Source organism: Melopsittacus undulatus, chromosome 2 (assembly GCF_012275295.1).
Source record: "Melopsittacus undulatus isolate bMelUnd1 chromosome 2, bMelUnd1.mat.Z, whole genome shotgun sequence".
NCBI lineage: Eukaryota > Metazoa > Chordata > Aves > Psittaciformes > Psittaculidae > Melopsittacus > Melopsittacus undulatus.
This window is the reverse complement of record NC_047528.1, coordinates 28,745,803-28,764,656: the sequence shown is the minus strand read 5'-3', so window position 1 is coordinate 28,764,656 and position 18,854 is coordinate 28,745,803. Positions and strand designations below refer to the sequence as shown.

Here is an 18,854-nt window from a genome sequence, read left to right as displayed (position 1 = left end):
TCACCTGGAGCTCCCACCATCTAGAAGGACATAAGATTATCTTATTTTCCCCTTACAGTGTTCAGTATATGTATATGTAGTGCACTGAGCTACTGTTATAGGTCTGTAAGTATGGCAGAAAAAAATACCATGTATTCTAGAATGAAATACAGGGACTACAGTAATTCTTTTTTCTTTTGCCCATGTATAAATAATTTTAATAAAGCAGCAAGTTTGGTTTTTTTATTATTGGTTGAACTAACTGAGAACAGTCATGCTGGAATAAATTATATTCAGCATCACAAATTTTGAAGAACATGTTGAGCTATCTCTTTGACAGCAGAAAGTGCTTCTAAGCAAGTTGGTTTAATTTCTTGAGGAGGAAGCAAAAATCCGTAAGTTCCTGTGTCCCGAAGCTCAATGGTAAAAGAATATTTAATGCCAAGATCATAAGCCCAGTCATCTGACCCTCCAGGAGCTAAATCTGTATGAGAAGGGAAAATAGATAAGTTACTTAGAACCAGAACTTCAGTTTTCTGCTCAAAAGCTGTCTTCTGATGCTAACAAGGATGTTATTTATTGCAGTAAAGTCATACTTACAAATTGTTTGTGCACCAGCACCAGGTATGTAAATTTTCTTTGTTGTTCTCCTTATAGCTTTAGCTGCTTTCTTTGCCAGACTTTCCTGAAATTAAACAAAACATTCTTAGCTTTACCCCGTTGTGATAATAGTTAATATGTATGCAGTTAGGATTTACTTGCACCGTGTTCTGTGTTAACTCACATTAGTTAAATGTTCTTATTAATGGCTTTAGAAAACCCACAGAACATGGTTAAAATTTTCAGCCTATGCCCATGTCACAGTTTGCATTTCTGCTGTAGCTAGGTAAAAAATATATGTGGGACCTTACCATCACTTCAGGCAGCAAACTGTTGTCAGACCAATTTTTCCCTCTTGTCTCATATTTTTCCTTTTTCACCACAGTATTTTAAGTGACTATTGATTTATGTAGTATTGACGTAGATTTTCATTGGTGGAATTCTACTATTAAACTTTAAAAGTAGCAAATGTCCGCAAGAGTACCTCATTGCTTAGGTGTACAGAGAGCATTAAATTAGCAAGTGATCTTTTCGAGGTGCCCAATAAAAGAAGACTTTGCTCTTTAGCTTCAGTGTATCAGGGATTGTTGTGTTATCAATCTGTAATAAGTATTTTTATTTTTTCTGTAGTCTTCAGAAACAGTTTGATAAGTTGCACACTGCTAGATCAGCCCAGACTTAAGTTCTTAGGAACATCAAGAGAAATCTAATCTCCTAATTCCTGATCCTTAGAGCACTGTGTGTCCCTCATTAGAAGCCTAACCAAGCAGGGGAGGAATTTCTGAAACAAATGTGAAATCAGGAGCTGGGAAGACTTACCAGTTCATCATGATCTTTGCTTTTTTCCATAGTGTAAGAGTATGGAAACAATACCAGTTGGGAGTAGGAGTGCATGGTTATGTAGGCTTTAATGATGTCTTTGTGATCTCTGATAAACCGAGCCACTGCTTTCACTTCAGGCTCAGACTCAGGGTAGGGTCCGCAGTATATCTCATGACATTCATAGGGAGATGCTCCTTCTCCTGTAACAAAGAAGTGCACAGCATTACTCCTTCTCCTCTTCTGCAGTTCTGTTTAACAAGAGAGCAGAGTATGATGCTAATACAGAAGAAATGGACATGGCCATGCTGTGGAAAGAACCCTCATGCTTCTAGAAATCAGTGTGAACCTACCAGGATCTCTTACCTGCTATACCCTTGAAAAAAAAATTGAGAAGGAACAAGATGGAGAAGGCGAAGAAAAAAGAAAGACTCAAAGACCCAATAAAATGTCTTAGAGGAGGGGCTGAATATGCTCAATTTAAATTCACCTAGAACTAAATCATGAGATCCCTTCTCAAAATCTAGGAAGTCCTACAGGAAAGACAGTTCTAAGTGATTATTTCATCTTGGGGGAAAAAAACCTGCAAATTTAAGTAGGAGAAATACAAATCAAAGTGAAGGTTGTTAAGAATGAGAAAAACTACACACCGGAACAAATTACCAAGAAGATGACTAGGATTCACCATTTTTGCTCTCTTCAGAATAAGACCAAATAACTTTCTGGAAGCAGCCAGGATCTTTAATGTTAAATATCAGGTCTCCATGTTTTAATAAATTTTGTAAATTTTCCCCTTTGCTACTATCTCTAGTTTAAATTGACATTTTATCTTTAAATCTTATGCAGGAATAAAGCTCACTGAGTACTTTAACACCCACAAGACTTTCTTCATCTGTGGGCACTGGTATGTTTTAACAGATGCCCATCTTCCAGAAATCAATAATTCCAGTTACATCTGCTGAGTTGCAGCCCTGAGGAAGAAACACAAGCTATTATCTTAAGATACAGAAGAGAAGGAAATATCTTTTGGTGCCAGTGATATCTAAGGAAGATCTATACCATGTCAGGAAGTAGCAGAAAGCATACCTGGATCCCAAAAATGCTTTAAAATTGTGATTGAAATATATATATATCTCAATATTATATATATATATATATATTTATGTATCTCAATATAAAAAATTACTTACTATTTAATTAAAACATATACATACATGTTAGGGGTTTTTTTTAATATATACATAAAACATACATGTTTTAATTAAAAGTTCCAAGGCTCCATAAAGGTGTATTTGCATGAAATGTTGTTGCAATAGGCAGAAAGCTTAGGTTATATGATAGTGCCTGGTTATTGATGTTATGAATAAACCTGTATTTTCATGCATTGACCTGTTCCACAGATGCTGCAATCTCCTTTATAATATCAATGGCTAAAAATAAATGCCCCTTGTATGAAGAAGCAGAAATAATACAGTGAAGAGAGAAAGCTGTGTGGGAGAAGTGGTGACAGAGAAGCTCTGGGAGATGCAGGCTGGGAGGTCAGAAAAAACAGTACTGTGATAGAGAGGGCTGTGGTACATTTATGTTCTGGGATACAAGTATAAACCTTAATGTTTCTGAATCAAGGGGGGATTTCACAGACAGTCCATGAAAATTCATGCACATGAAAATGCAAACAGTTCTTGGCATTTGAGCAAAGTCATGTAAAAGAGGCAAAATGAGAATGTTAAATTTTACACTGTTTTGTTTTGCAAAGAAGGGAAAACTCTCCAAGGAAAAAGGCAATGAAGAATCTGTTGGCTGGCAATCTTAGATAAATGTTCTGTCTGCTTTCCTAAATTCTTGATCAGTTTGAGAGTAGCCAGCTAAAGAAACCTTATGGAAAATGTGGAAAACAATTTAAATCCAGGTTCCAGTCAAAATTAGTTCCACAGAGCAAATTCTAAGTTAGTGCATTGCTTTTTGTAGAATATTTTTGCTTCATACTGGTATAAAAGAAAAACATACAGTATCAGTGCATTTAGCATATTTTGCTCCTCATAAAAACCATGAGGGATTTGTTCATAAACTTCACAAAGTTGTTATCTAAGCAGCTGAAGAGGAAAACAGCTTTAATTGCATACAGCTGAAAGCCAGGATTTTGCAGTGGCACAAAAATGTATTCACAAGCAAATCTGAAGCCAGTGGAAGCCTGAACAATTGGCATCCCTGACAAGAACTCCTCTCTGCTTAGAAAAGTTAGCTTGCAGGTTCCCATGAATTTGTGGCCTTTTCCCATTAACACAATTGTGTTATTGTATTCAATTGACACAGCTACTAATAATTGCAGCAGTATTACAAAGATAAAACTTCAGCTAGGTTCTTCTGAGAATCCTGTTGAACAACAATAATGGGGATATTACAGTTAATATGTTCTGGGTTAAATCTGCTCAACTGTTGCTACCAGTTGCTAATGTATCTGAATCAGTATAAACAATATTTTTATGCTATCTAAGAAAAACAGGGATTTGTTTTTCATCGTTTTACTGACTATATGTACATGTATATATACATAAATATAACTAAAAGAAGTAGAAACTTAGGGACAGCCTTACAATCATCTATTTAAGTTATTACAAGCATCTGGCTTGGTCCTTAGATTCACCTTTACATTTTTTTTTTCTCCAATGACCCTACAAGGTGCTAAGGCTTTTCTATGTTTCCAAACATGTTTGAAAGAGAGGAGTGTAGCATGGCTGAAAACAGTATGAATGCTTCCCTGATTACTTAAGATGTTCTGGTTTTGCCCTGTAAGAAGGTGTATATTTTGTCCAAAGATTTACTTAGAGAGGAAGCACTTTCTAATCTACAAGTTTTCTTCTGCTCTTTGTGAAAAAGAATCATCTCTCCACTTCAGAAGTTGTTCACCAGAAGTGCTTGACAAGTTGAGTGCGCTACATGGTATAACCTTGAAACTAGTATCTGTATCACGTAGGTTTTCGCTGTTACTGCTTCAGACTTCCCCAGATTCTGTTTTTATGATACATTTATACTAAAAATCACTTTCAGATCTGTGTTTGTGGTCTCCATCTTCATAATTTTGTGCCTGAAAAAATGTGTGGTTTTCCCCATACAATAACCATGAATGGTAAATAAACATCTTTATTCCCAGTTTAGTAATGGACTAAAAGGACCAAAAGTCATACAGGATGTTACTGTCAGTACTGTGTGTAACCAGATCTGACCTGTAGGTTAACATTTTAAGGCAGCTATTCTGCATTAAAAATCTGTCAAGTACTAAACTGCCTGTAGGTAAGTAAATATGATCCAGCCTTGACAACAGCAAACACTGGGAACCAAAAAATCTTGGTCAGCTAGGCATTACTGAAGGATGACTGGGGTGATAACACAGCCCAGTGGAGCATCTATTCAACTGGATGGTGCAACAGCTCTTGACTGACATGGCAAGGGATGTTGAGATGGTTCTCTTCCCTCTTTCATCCCTCCCGTTAGTAGCCTGCACCATATGTGACATGGTGTGATGCAAGGGGCAGGATCCAGGGTCCTGGTCCCCCTCTCTCTTGTCATGGTGCTGGGAAGAGGTTAATCCCCAGTGTGGCATCTGAGGAGGAAAAATCCTGAGTCCCAACAAAAAGTGTCTGAAGTTGAGGAAGTATTCACTTATTCATAACAGATACTCAGCTGCATTTGTCTTTGTATCAACTCTGTGAAATAGATTTTTTTCCCCCAAAATAATGAATTTTAAAGGCTGAAAGTGAGGCAGGAGTACAATAGCAAGGAAGTTATGTCATACCACACCAGTGCGCATCAAAATTCCTGTTCATGTCAGTACCAATGCACTTGCTGTTACCATGCGATGAACGGCTCTTTCTCCACAGTCGATTCTATGGAAATGGACACACAAGCCATGTTCAGGGAAAAAGCTGAGAGAAACAATGCACCATCTCATTGGTTAGTTAAATGTGACTTCCCACTTTTGCCTCTACAGGTCATGTGTCAAGGAAGATGCAAAAGACCACAGTCTGCTTGTCTGCAAGGCTGGATGATAAAAGACTGGGTAGGATTGGGTAGTACCCAATACTGGGTAGGATAAGAGGTGGTCACATCTGGTCTGATTTCAATGGATTTGGACCTTGGAAGGAGAGGAGGAGATGTATAGTTTGGCCAGAAATGTGAGTTTAGAACTCCCAGTCCAACCTTTCTGTAGGCACTGCTGACAGCATGTAGAAAGTTGGAAATTTGGTGTGCAGCTGTTGAGGTATATATATGTAGTTATCCAAATGTGAGCCAGGCTGGGTTAAGATTGGATGAGTAAAAGAGTGGAGGAGGATTGTCGGTTTTTGGTGGTTCTTTTTTTTGACATTAGTGAATTATCTAAAACCCAAAGAATTATCTAAAACCCAAAGAATCATCTCAACAGCTTGGAATTTGCAATCAGTACATAAAATCTTGGACAAAAGATACATGTTGTACCTTCATGTATGTGAAGTAAAAAGTGTGCAGAAAATGGGGCTACCTTGCAGGAGGAAGGAGTGAGTTATTGGCTGTTCTTTGTGTGATGCAGCGTGCTATCCAGCTTGTGCTGGATTGTGCCAATAGTTGTAACCTTGCTGCTGAAGGCTGACACGGGCATTCCCTGATCTCTAGAAGTATTAAAGTCCCAAGGTGAGATTCTGTCATTTCTAAATGTATTTCTGGCATTTTGGAAGACACCAAGTTGCTGTGGGTCAGATGCCAATTTGTTGCAGAATTTGTTGGTTTTGACATAGGGCAAAGATGCAGAAATTCCAAGCACATTAAGAGGTTGGGGCATGCACTTCCAGGATGAAAATGATGTCCTAGGCATGCTCACTGATGGTTCCCATAAATAGCACATCAGTGCATTGCATAGGTTGTCAGAAAAGCTCTACATACAGAAGGATGGCTCCATGTGTACTCGTAGCCATCTACATTGATCACAGGCATGACGTAGAAGTCAAAGTGCTCCAGAAGCTCTGTCATGGTCTGATCTCTCTCACGCACATGGATTGCCTATAAAGTACAGGAGCAACTTATGAAAAGCATTTGTAACAGCAGTTTTCTTACCGTCCTAGAAAGGCAGCTGATGGGCTATGTAAAATAACTGTGCAATTATCAGACCAGTCTATCGCCTCATAGAGATGCATCACATCACAGAAACTGCTAAACAGCAAAGTAGCTCTTTGGTTAGAAATGCCAGGGAGAGGGTAAGAATTGAACTGGTACAGTCAATCAGATACACTGCAATCCAATGTTAATTAGTGGTCATGAGATAGAGTTGAAGCCTGTTAAGACGAAGGTTTGAGCTTCTGCTAGTCATATAAAATATGGGAACCCTTCCTTCCCACTGAAAATACCACAAAAGTACTGGTATATAAAATAAATCAGGCCATAAAATAAGGCAGGCCCAAAAATAACAAGTAACGTTTCAAATGTCTGCTGTATATAACATTATTTCTTCTTTCTTATCTTACTTGTTGTGGTCCATGACACAGGGATAAATTTTAACCTAGATAAGTGGGTTTATTACTATTAAAATAGATTAAGTCATTAATCATATAATATTTTTTATTATTTATGCCTTACTTAAACTACTTTATTTAATTTTAAAACCTTCCTCATTTTACTGAGGAAATGGACTTTCTCTGACTAAATGGGAAGTGTCAATCTTTCTACAAAATTAAATGATAAAGGGGGAACCCATTATAAAGAATGCCTAGGATTTGCTAGAGAGAGCTAGTGATTTTAATGCATGTGTGCAGATGTGGATTAATGTCAGATTTTGAAATGTTACTTTTATGAAGTGATATAAAAATAAAATTTGAATTTAAAACACATAAATTAGATCAAAAGGATTGTGAACTTAAATGTTCGGCTTGTTACTTCTGAAAAATGCTGCAGGGACATGTCACTGGCAAAGTGACAGCACAGCTGGTAATTATTTGGAGCAGCATGAAAAGGGCAAATGCATTTCTCTCCAAGGGAACCTTAAAGGCTGGGATTATAGGTGGATCACAAGGTACATTCTGCTGTATCTGCTCCTAACTCTTGCAATATCCTTTCAAATATTATAGCCACTGAGATTTTATAGTTGTGACTGAGGACAGAAATAAACACGTGATTATTATTATCCTTATTACTTAGTTCCATCACGAACTGTAATTCATGTTTGAAGGACTCATCTATGTTGTTTCTCTGGCTACAGTACTGGTGATTGTTAAGTCTGAATCTCATCTAGCGTATTTTTACAGTGAACTTCACTTTTGTGGAAAACAGTGAATAATACCTCAGGATATTAACTGAGCGAGCTGGGCAACCTTGTCTGGGCCAGAAAGGCATTAAGAGACTTTTCCTGGTACATCTTAGGAACTGGGCCAGCAGCTTAACAGAATTGAGCAGAGATGCCTTAAATTCCAAAAGACCAAGGCAAGATATGTTAAGGTACAGGTGAAAACCATGGATGTTGAATCTTTTGGTGTACCTTTGTTCACTATTCTGAACAGTGTAGGTATCAAAAATACTAAAGATCAGATATGACCATCGGTCTGCAACTGCATATCAAGGCTGCTTTTAGGCTAAGGCCATACTACAGTCTCATCCCATCAGTGATTTACTAGTTCACGTGAGCTGGTACTATGCATGTGGCTGGCAGATGTGGGTCGTGTTCTGGAGGTCTCTAGGATGGGTGTCTCTAGGAGGGATGGTACCTTCAGAAGAAGGTGGCTTGTGTGGCCTCGTTCTCTGAATGAGGCAGACCAGAAAAAAGCAGGAGCATGAATAAATAATGCAGAGGCAGGAGGCAGAGGAGCAGTAGCAGCAGGCACAGCAGCAGGTGGCACATCACAGCAAGTGATAAATAGAGATTGCTGGCGTTCATGCTGGTGTGGAGCTATGCCATGCCTGGAGCAAGAGTTATGTGTTGCTTTAGGAAGGCATGTAGGGAAAAGCTAGGAGTTGTAGGACAGCTTGAGCTCACTCTGGGTCTCCTCTGATCTACTCCAGGGAGTGCCAGCTGCCAGTAATATGGGCATGAGCCACCATGTGCTGCACGGTTCAGAGCCAAGACCATTCCTTGGATCCATGTGGTGGTATGGACACAGCCCTAGTGGATTACCAGATACTTGCTTTTCCTGACATGCCCTCTCCATCCATGACTGTTCATAATTGTAAACATCTATGTTGAATTTGCTGCACATTTGAAGAAACTTGGAAGTTCCTATCATATACTTGAGAATACATCTGAGCTCTTTTGCATTTTATCCATATGACTTTCTGTCTGTTGCACACATCCCCCCCTCCATCTACTCACACACACATATGTTCACACACACTCACTGCTACGTATGCAGCTTAGAAACAAAACTCATAGGATGGTGTTGTGGATTAAGACTTTATGGAGCTTAGAGTGCAATTGGGTAAAGAATCGAGATTTTTTGCTTTGCTTTGAAAATGATAATCAATCAGATGTGTTTAGCTACTCACATGGCCTATGAACCACAGGCAAAATGCAGGAGAAATCCATTCTCTAGCGTGGATACCACAGTCAATCCATATGACACTTTTGGATTTGTCCTGCCTTTTAGAAAGCTGACAAAAGAGAATTTGTATTAAAGTGGCACCATTGCAAAGTGAACCACCTGAAAGCAGAAGTGAAAAGAGTAACCAAGATGGAAGAAGAAATATCTGTCTTGTAAGGAGAGCTTAGTCTGATACTGGGCCAGGATACTGCTGTCAGTTATGTTCACATGCAGTCAGAGAGCCATGTTCAGACTGCTTGCAGCAACCTCCTAACATGGCATCAAGACTACAGCAAGACCTGAAGTCAAGTGAGTAGGTCACCAGCTAAGCAGGGCAACAACCTAGACTGGATTCATAGTTAACAGGAGAGGGTATCCACCATGCCGGTTTTTCATGCATTTGGATGATGGCCTAAATGTGATAACTTTCTTGTGATCCAACAAGGAGTCTAATGTGGTCAAATGCCTTTGCAAATGCAATACAAATTATTGCAATATTTTAGGAAAATTCTAACCCCCACAAAAATATGCATATAAGTATAGATTTAAGAAAGTGCTCTGGCCAAACCCCATCACTTGCTGACATTAGTACTTGGACAGGTTTTGCAGTAAGTCACAGCTGTACCTTCAGAACATAAAGCGGTCGTTTTTCATATGATGATCCAATATATATTTTCTGGAGGAGGTCAGAATGGACTTGCACTACTTCTTCCATCCAATAATATATCTGCAAAGATGAAGTTAGCAAATTGATCTTCTCCCAGTTGTTCTCCTTCATTCCTGAACGAGGTCTAGACTTAGATTAATTCTTCCTACCCAAATCCTGCCTCTTTAGCTGATGAGAAAGAAAACCTAGCAACTCAGCCCACTTACCACTTGTCTCTCTGTAATTTCTCATTACAAACCCACTAAGATACAGTCACAACAGTGTCCAAATGTAGTCCTGAAATCCCTCTTCACTTCTCCTTGGTTAAATTGCTGTTCATTTCATGTTTAAAATATTTACATGTTGTTTTGTGACTTCATTTTCCTTCTGTATTAACTGTATGTGAACGGCAGTTTGAGGCAAAAAAGAGAGGTTTTGTCTGGGGCTTTTTTCTTTATGAAGGCATTACAGTAAATACAACTCTCAGTGGCTGAGCAATACAATGGTAATCCTGATGATGATTTCTTTCCTTTCTCCATTCTCAAACATGAGACAAATTTGAGTCTTTGAATCTGCAGAGGATTACAACAAAAATGTCTTACTTCTTTCATCGAATGGTAGTTTTCATAATATGAGGAAGATATGCGAGGGTTGACTGTGTCATTGATAATCTGTTTTTCAATAAGTCCTTGAACATCTCCCAGTAAGACTCTGAAAAAGAGCACAATGTCCTCTGAAATAAATGGCAAACAACTTTACAGAAACATTCATGACAACAAATAAAAAAATACATACCTGTGCTGGATGATCAGTTCCCTTAACTGAGCTTTTATGCTATTTATGCTGGATGCCCTGACATAGAAATGGACTTCTCTGTCCTTCTTGATGTTTTCAACCACAACAGGTTGCCAGAGAATGACCTGCAAAGTTTCCAAAAGCATTTTAATTTTTTTTTTAACCTAGGAAAGAAAAATATTCTTACTGACATTTAAGAAGCATTTCAAAAATAATCAAAGCATATGTTTTCAATTTAAGAGACCACTTGTAACAAGCAGTTTAATGTTCCCTGTGTTGTATTTCTGCATTCTGCTACTGCTGGAAATAAAACGTGTGTATTTAAGACATGTTTATAATGACTTCTGCACACAAATTCATAAATCAGAAACAAAGACAGGAACATAACCTTTTCTGAGATAGTATTTCTGGTATAATAGATATGCTTAGCTGGTTATTATGTTACATGTTTTAAAGTCTGCTGAGAGTTATTTTCCCTGAGGGTATTTGGAGAATTAATGAAGATCAGGCTAGTCTTTGTAGTTATTGTATTCGCTGATGACTTTGATCAGGGAGGAAATAAATGCCAGAAGGGGTTTGAATATAAGTCAAGTTGAAGCAGCAATATGGAGATTAGAAATGGGAGCAAAATAAGAAAATGAGATTCTTCTTGGTAAAGTTAAATCTTTTACAATAATAAAATCAGAAGCCAACATATTCAATAAAAGACTGAAACTTTAAAACCAATAATACCAAAAGGTCTAGGGGTGACAGTAAGCAGAAATTTGGTTATGAATTTACAATGTGAAAAAGCTCAACATAATCCTTGGATGCATTTTTGAAAACATACAACATGGATTTGCCAGACAAACAGGTTTATATTTTTTTGTTTCTGGTGTAGTTGCATTATTATATTCAATTTAGACACCATGTTTCCAGGCATGTAGCAGTTGTCAGCTGTTTACCTCACTCATATCTCAGAGAGAATGTGTCTGCAAAATCATACAGAAAACTCATCCATGCTTTTAATCAACACTTTGGAACAGTAAGTGGGAAAACATTTGGCCCCTGGATATATTACTGCAATGTGCTATACAAATGGTTGAGGTAGTCTCAGTATAGCCACCTCACATAGAATCATAGAATAGTTAGGATTGGAAAGGACCTCAAGATCATCTAGTTCCAACCCCCCTGCCATGGGCAGGGACATCCCACACTAAACCATATCCCTGGCATGGGTTACTGGCAGGGTAGTAACAGCATCACATGGCTCAGCATTGTTTGGAAAACCCATCTAAGATGCAAGCTGGATGCTTAACTGCCCAGCACTGATTTTCCTGTTTCCCTAGCTAGGCTGCTGTCTCCACTGGCATGCACCAGTTCAGATTGAGTTGCTCTTAGGTAAAGACATTCTTCGAATGGAGAGTGAGGAAAACTGAGGAACTCTGGATTGACACAGCTGAGGTGGCAGAGGAGCAATGAATGGGAGTAAATGGGAAACTCTGATAATGCATATGATTATTGGTCTCTTTACCTATCATTGCAATGGTCAGTACTGCCCCATGGCAGCAAGAAAAGACTCTCTTGTAGGTGTTACTGCATCTGGGTTTTCTGATGGAGGCTAGGTGCAATGTTACAAGATGCTACAAGTACAATATGCTACAAGAACCATTTCCTTTGCTTTAGGTTTTTGCTTCCAACTACAGGAGTAGCACCTATAATTAGTCTGATAATTCTTCTTGAAAGATGCCAATTTTCATATGCTTCTACTTTGCTAGATTGCTAGATTGGAACCATTAAGACTTGTTAGGAGGTACTATTTATGGCTTCCCTTTCCTTTTCCTTCTCCTATTTCCTTTCTCTTCTTAAAACTTGCTCAATTTGTTGCCATGGGAAAAAAATGGTCAGTTTATAACCCTTGAAAAATGTTTGGCTTACATATTCACACAAGTGACTTGGTAGGAATCAGCACATGCTCTCTCAGCCCTGAATGTACTGCAGTTGTTCTTAATGACTTCTTGGGGCTCCTGCATACAAGGAAGTGAGGAATGATGGTGAGGATGGAAGATTTATTTGGGTACAGGAAAGGAGATGGATATGTGAATTGACTGGTGGAGGTGGAAAAGAGGAAGGAAGGTTATCAAGGTTTGTGAGAACTAAAGGGAAGGATCAAAAGATGCTAATAGGGACAGCAGAAGACTGGTAGGATTTTGGGGTGGACATAAAATAAATAGGAGCCAAGAAAGACAGAGAAAGATTGGGCATAGACACCACTGAAAGCTCTCATCCATCTGTGACACATCCTCAATCATACTGTAAATTATGTTGGTTGATGGAAGATTTACACCTTTGTTGCAGAGTGTTGGCTTCAAACTGGGAGGGTGTAGTTGGGCAAATGCTTTTGAAGAGGAAGAGATGGCTCATTTTAATTAAATACTCTAGTCTTTAATGAAAGGTTAAAATGTTTTTGAGTTTTGGTTGTTTTCTTTTTAAAAACCATTGCTTAGGAGATTTTTATCTTTTAAATGCTGCTTTAAGAATACTACCATAAAAATCAAGTACCGATCTTCAAAGCTGTGCAAGTCATATAGGTCAAGATTGCATTGATCTAAAATGCTGAGGTTCCCTAGCATGTTTCTATTTACTGTGTGTTTGTGCTTTGCCAGTTTTTCAGTGTCTTACTACACAAAATCAATTGCAGAAATCTGAGCTCTGGTATAATGCATTACTCAACTTTATGAAGGAGGGATCTCCACATGTAAATCAGAAGATGGTGAAGCAATGAAAATCAGGCATTTGTTGAGTTGCTATATCAAAACAAGTGGATAAAAGTGGGCTAAATCTTCCTCTGATAAGAAAGGCAGTATTAGTGCACCTGGGGGAAAAATACTGGCCTGCAGACAAGAGAGGCAGAGGGATCTCTTTACCTCAGTGGTGTTCAATAAATCCTGAAGTGCTTCAACCTGTTTGTCTGTTTGTGGAAGAGCCCACAAAACTCCATCTCTGAAAAAGAAGGGTATTTAAGTGAAGTACAGGTACTCAGAACTCTAGATCTTGTGAAAGTAGAGAAGCAGGCTTGGCCTTTCTCATCTTCCCTGGCTTGGCTGCCGTGAACACAAAGAAGATTCAATAATGAAGATGCTGAGCTCCATTCCAGCCTTTGCTTCTGCCAGACAGTAAAATCCATGAAAGAAGTGGTGCAGGGCTTTGGTAGCCAATATTTACTGATGGACTATGAGAACCACCCTGGGAGCTGGTAGAGCACAACAGCAACCAGCTCCAGCTGCACCTGAGTGCAGCAGCACCGGTGGAAAACTAGCCTAGATCAGGAAGACAGCTCTCCTGTTGTCCCCTGAGTTCTGTGGTCTCAGCCACTGTTCAGCAGAGACATGAACCCTCCCATCCTGGAAAAAGCCCTCCCAGGGGGGCAAAAGCAAAACATGATGGTTTATAGATGAGCAGAGGCTACTGCCATCATCATTCCTACTAAAGTCCAGCTGTCCCAATCTCCTAATTTCTGTCTCTCTGCCAGGTATTGTTTCAGTTGGTCTGTACCACTGTCCTCCCCCTCTTTGCCTGGTAACTTATATTCCCCTTCTACTTGAAACCCATGGTCTGGATATGAAGTACATGAGATGGTGCTACCCAGCTACTCCATGCCTCACCCCACTACTGGTGACAGAAGTGAAATTCACTTTCTGGAAAGAAAACCCACCATTTTCGCATTGTAAATCCAGTCCTAATTTCCAGTTCCCTACAAGCTCTGTAGTTCAAAATTGCACTGGATAGATAATTAAACTAATTTGCCTGTGTGGAAGGAGCAGGCTCAGGGGAATGTCAAACACTTATTTCCATTGTCTGGGCTGGGCTGGCTCTCAGCCCTCTAATCATGTGGAGTTGGCAGCAGTGTATAAACCTGACACTGTGGAAGGCCCTGCCAGCCGTGTCTGCAAAGACTGTTCTGAAAAGAAAACAGGCAGGGCTATCAGAACTAGTGTTTTCAAGCTGCATAACACAATTGTCACAACTCAGTGTTGTGACTGATTTCAAGCGGAGACGTGACAGCGTCTGGCAACCAGGTAATTTATCTTTTCTACTTTTAGCCAGGCTCAAAGCAATCACTGTTGTTTCTCATGTAGAACCAGCAATATGCCAGCCCTATTTTAGCGTCCACCATCATTTGACAGAGCATCAAAAAGTAATCAGGGATACACAGAGTTGGCATTTTGCCTATTTCTTTAGGCAGGTGCAGTCCACAGTGTGTTTTGGGGGCTACTTTAAAAGAAAATTTGTCTTCTTGTATCTGGGGGAGCCTTTTCAGAGGAGAGGCCAGAAAAGGGCTGTTGCATCTGGCTTTGTCCTGTGATTCGCACAGCCTGAGAGGGCTATAATGAGGAAGCTGGTATGTACTTGCACCCCAACATTTGCTGCACAAATATTTCAGCTGAGTGTGATAAGTGCCAGACGGGTCATAGCTAGCAGCAGTTCCTCTACAGCTCTCATTAGTAGGACCTGAATACACTGAACAAGCTGATCTGAGTTCTGCCCTTGCGCTTGTAGCCGTGTTTAACATGGGGAGTAGTAATAGCTGAAATTGTAGTCATTCAGCTTCTCAGTTCCTTTGCTTCAAGGAAAAGCTCCAATTGTTGCCTTTATACAAATCTCAGAAACAACCTCCCATCCCCAGCTTCCTTTTCCTGCCTACTGCCCTGGTTGAACATGTTCATCTTGAACACACTTCCACTTTTTTGTCCTCATGCCCTGCTTCCCTAGTTGCTCTTTAAGTTTGTCCTTAAGAGGTTCCTTCTTATTCCACTCCTCTAACTTTCTGCCAGGGTCCCACTGGACACTGTCGTTGTTCCTCATCTATTTCGCCTCTACCTTTTCTTTGGGTGACAAAAGTAAGTCCAGCTGCCATTCCCACACCACAATACTCAGGCCTTGCCTTGTAGCTATGACAGAGCGAGTGGGATGCATTACAGTTCATTTTAGATGGTTTTGATATCGTAATCGGAGCTTGTCACTCCTAATAAAGAAAGGCATTTTCAGAGTCTGGTTAACCTGAGTGAATTTAGGTGTGTGTGCTAAACTGGAATGAATTATAACCTAAATACACGTATTTTTCTCCACTAGCTGTACGGGAGATGAAGGGGACTTGTTCCCATGCAGAACTCTATAGAAATCCCATATAGTCAGCTGAATCCAGTCCAGGGGGCCTGGCCACCATCTCACAGATAATCACAAATCAGTGATGACTCTCTGCAGGTATGTCAGTCTCTTCATCCCTCCTCTCCACTGCATTTCTCAGTCACTGGGAATGCCATCAGCATCACATGCCACAAAACCAAGGCACCAGCAGGGGTGCATCTCTCTGTCCTCATAGCCTGGCTTCATTTGAATCTTGCATGTTGTGACTATCATCTCCAGAAAAGAGACCTCCCTATCAGTCTTCAGCTGAATGTCTTACCTGCCTCTGGCAGGTAGTGTCATTAGAGGAGTGCTGCCAGCATCATCACCTGTTCTCCTGGACCATGTAAGCTGTTTATCTGCCTTGAGCACAGATGTCTGCCTGTGGGCTCTCTTTTCTTCCACCTTGCTGTCTCTCAATCAGCCGCCACGCTTGCCTTTTCCCTACAAGTGAACTGTGTGTCTTTCCACTGTTCCCAGCTCTTTCACAAGTCTCACGATGCAGTAATCACACTATAACCTTGCAAAGGCAAGCTTTAATATGTGACCATTAAATCCTTCCACACTAGCACCCAAATAAAAGTAAAAAGTCAGATATATCACCTTCAAAATCTCATTGTTTTAGACATTTTTATAATCAGGGCTGGGAGGGTTAGACTCAGGCTTTTCAGTGGGAAATGTATTCTTCTGTAAAGGTGAGATATTCAGCATTTTATTATAATATGAAATAGATGAACCTTCAAGTAGCACAGAACAATATTGCCCAACAGAATTAACTTAAAAACATGTTTAATTGTCCCCCTATTAACCTAAAACTGTGTTTAACTGTTCCCCTGCTGTAACCCTCCTCATACCTCTGTAGCAATCTACAACAAAACATGATCGTAACACAAATGGGGGTGAAATATCCACTTCTGAAACATGAGCTCAGTGGTGTTCATCTCTCACAGGTCTGCCACTGGCATGTGTTGTGGAGTTACAGAGGGGCTGTGAGACATAATTTGCTATTATTTGTGTGGGTGTTTTAGCTCTGTGAGCAGGTTGTGTTTAATCGTGATTCCTGTAGGTTGTTCAGCTTGCTTAATATCACTGTGAGGGGCTTATCCTCTTAGTTCTACCTATTAAAACATTTCAGTTTTTCAAATCATCTGTACATGTAGAAAATCAAAGCACTTTGCCCATCTTCATCTCTGACATATGTCCTTGTGTTTTAAGAAAGAGTTTGGTTCCCAGGCATTTCTGAAATTTATCGATAGGTAACAATAAAGCTGCCTCTAGAACATTGTACAAATACTGAATGGTTATTCAAAAATGATTTATGACTGGAAAAACGATCATAAAAGCTGCTTTAGAAAGAAAACAGATTGTTAGCACTTTCTGAAATGGTTTCTCTTTCTACCTCAAGAAGTAATTCACTTAAGATCTTGTTTTAAGGCAAATGAAGCAAATTATTTTATCCCATTAAGTTTCAGAATGCCCTTTATTGGCATTCAAAAGCACTGAATGAACAGAATTGATTGGCACTTAGACCAGAAAGAATAGTTTTAATATGATTAAAAACATAGGATTTATGGATGCAAAGAAGACTTAGAATAATTTCATTTCCTCTACCATCTATATGTTAAATTGAACCACATATCCAATTACAAGACCAATAAATAAATGTCAGCCTTTGCCAAATGTTTTCTTATGCAGCTTGGAGTTATTCTGCCTCTGTATATTCCCTGTCCCACTCACCACACTCTAAAAGCCCAGTAGCACCAGTAGATATTTACCTTGGAAGAGTGAAAACATGCTTCTCTTGAATCCACATAAGTAGGGTAAAAAAGAGCAGGCAAAACTTCATCTTCATGGTATACACAATGAAACAAAATGCAATTGGAAAGCCAAGGGTTCAAGACCCACATTATTGATTTTAAAAACGTTATTTAAAGAGTGGTTAAAATTTAATACTGTCTCTCATCTCAAGCTCAAGCTCCCAAGCTCCTGGTGGCTAAGTCAATATGACAGAGATCCCTGGGGAGGTCCTGCTCATATTGACGTTGTCCACCTCCAAAAGGATAAAGTACATTTTGGGCATTTTCATATTGACAAGTTGCTTTGTCATTTCAGCCTGCGAGTCATTTCACTGTGGCTATGAACCACAGACATAAGAAAGAATGCACAGCACAAAGGTTTTGTTATCCTGTAATGTTTACAGAGGTCTGGCAGCCTGCTCTGCATTCAGAACTCCTATAACATCACAGCAAAGCTGAAGCTGGAGTGGGAGTGAGGTTAACCACACTCCCACTGTGTAGTCCAAATGGAAAAATCCTGAGCAGGAAAACTTCTTTTGATGGCATTTGCTAGCAGAGAAAACAAGGAGCAAGTGTGATGTGATACCTACTTGTTATTGAGGGATGTTCCTCTTGTTTAGGATAGAGCACACCGATTTGGTCTCCATCTTCTGGAGCTGGTCGCTGCCTCTTTTATTAACACCTGGTCTATCCAAGGATTTCAGATTGCTTGTTCTGCTCTGTGTCCTCTTTTGTGTGATGTTCAGATGTCCCTGTATTTTCCATATGTCATACAGGGTTAGCTTTTCAAGAAATGTACTAGTGACTCTTCATCTCATTATTAATTTTTGCATGCCCTAAGATTTTCCTCCTATATTTCTATCCACAATTGTCCAGACAGGAAATGCCAAAAAGCTGAATCAATTTGACATGTTAGCTTTTTTTTGTCATGTGTGTGCAGAATGAGGGAACCAAACCTGATGTCTGACACAAAAGATTATTCAGGTAAGTGGTCCCCAGAAACACAACATGGTTTTCTTCCAGAGGGAATTAATTCCAGAATAGGACCAAGAAATGAATCAATATACATGTAAAGGGGACAGCAGGGAGCCAAGACATGGGAATGAATGGGGAAACTAAATTATTTGATGCTGCAGGTGTAGCTTGGGGTCATAGTTCTACAACTACTTGAAAAATGCCTGGAAGCAAGCTCTGGAGCTAACGTTAGGTAACATGGACTGCATCCACCAGCCTCCTCTAAAAGAGCTCTGGAGTGGTCTGAGTAAGAGCCAGTGCTCCAGTTAGGCAGGCAATCAAGGCTTCCAAGATAAAATTCAGTCCTGGTGTTTTTTACTTAGGAGGGTACATCTGTCCTAAGAAGCCAGACAGCTAAGTCTTAGATGGCTGAAGTCAGCAGAGCTGAATGATGCTACCCAGTTGAGTACCCTGGGATTATAATGTCTGTGAATACACACCAACACTGGAATTCCCCAGACTGGAGTTGAGCACAAACTGGACACCAAAGGGAAAACAAAACAA

At 39.7% G+C, this 18,854-nt stretch overlaps 1 protein-coding gene across 1 annotated transcript; it reads right to left on the bottom strand.

The window, feature by feature from the left end:
* Positions 1-278: 278 nt before the first annotated feature.
* On the bottom strand, positions 279-17,392 carry CPB2 (carboxypeptidase B2). Its single transcript, XM_005147707.4, has 11 exons — positions 17,316-17,392; positions 13,281-13,356; positions 10,375-10,499; positions 10,182-10,290; positions 9,559-9,660; positions 8,899-9,003; positions 6,313-6,429; positions 5,192-5,282; positions 1,399-1,601; positions 580-664; positions 279-463 (listed from the first exon to the last, which is right to left on the bottom strand). The coding sequence occupies exons 1-11, from the start codon at positions 17,390-17,392 to the stop codon at positions 279-281; spliced, it is 1,275 nt and encodes a 424-aa protein (XP_005147764.4).
* Between the last annotated feature and the right edge of the window lie 1,462 nt (positions 17,393-18,854).

Bases quoted from the DNA above. Each gene is read 5' to 3' on its own strand.
- CPB2 (XM_005147707.4), bottom strand. From the start codon at position 17,392: ATGAAGATGAAGTTTTGCCTGCTCTTTTTTACCCTACTTATGTGGATT. The intron at 13,357-17,315 runs GTAAATATCTAC...CTTCTTTTTCAG, and splicing joins CATGTTTTCACTCTTCCAAG to AGATGGAGTTTTGTGGGCTC. The intron at 464-579 runs GTAAGTATGACT...CTTCTCATACAG, and splicing joins TGCTGGTGCACAAACAATTT to ATTTAGCTCCTGGAGGGTCA.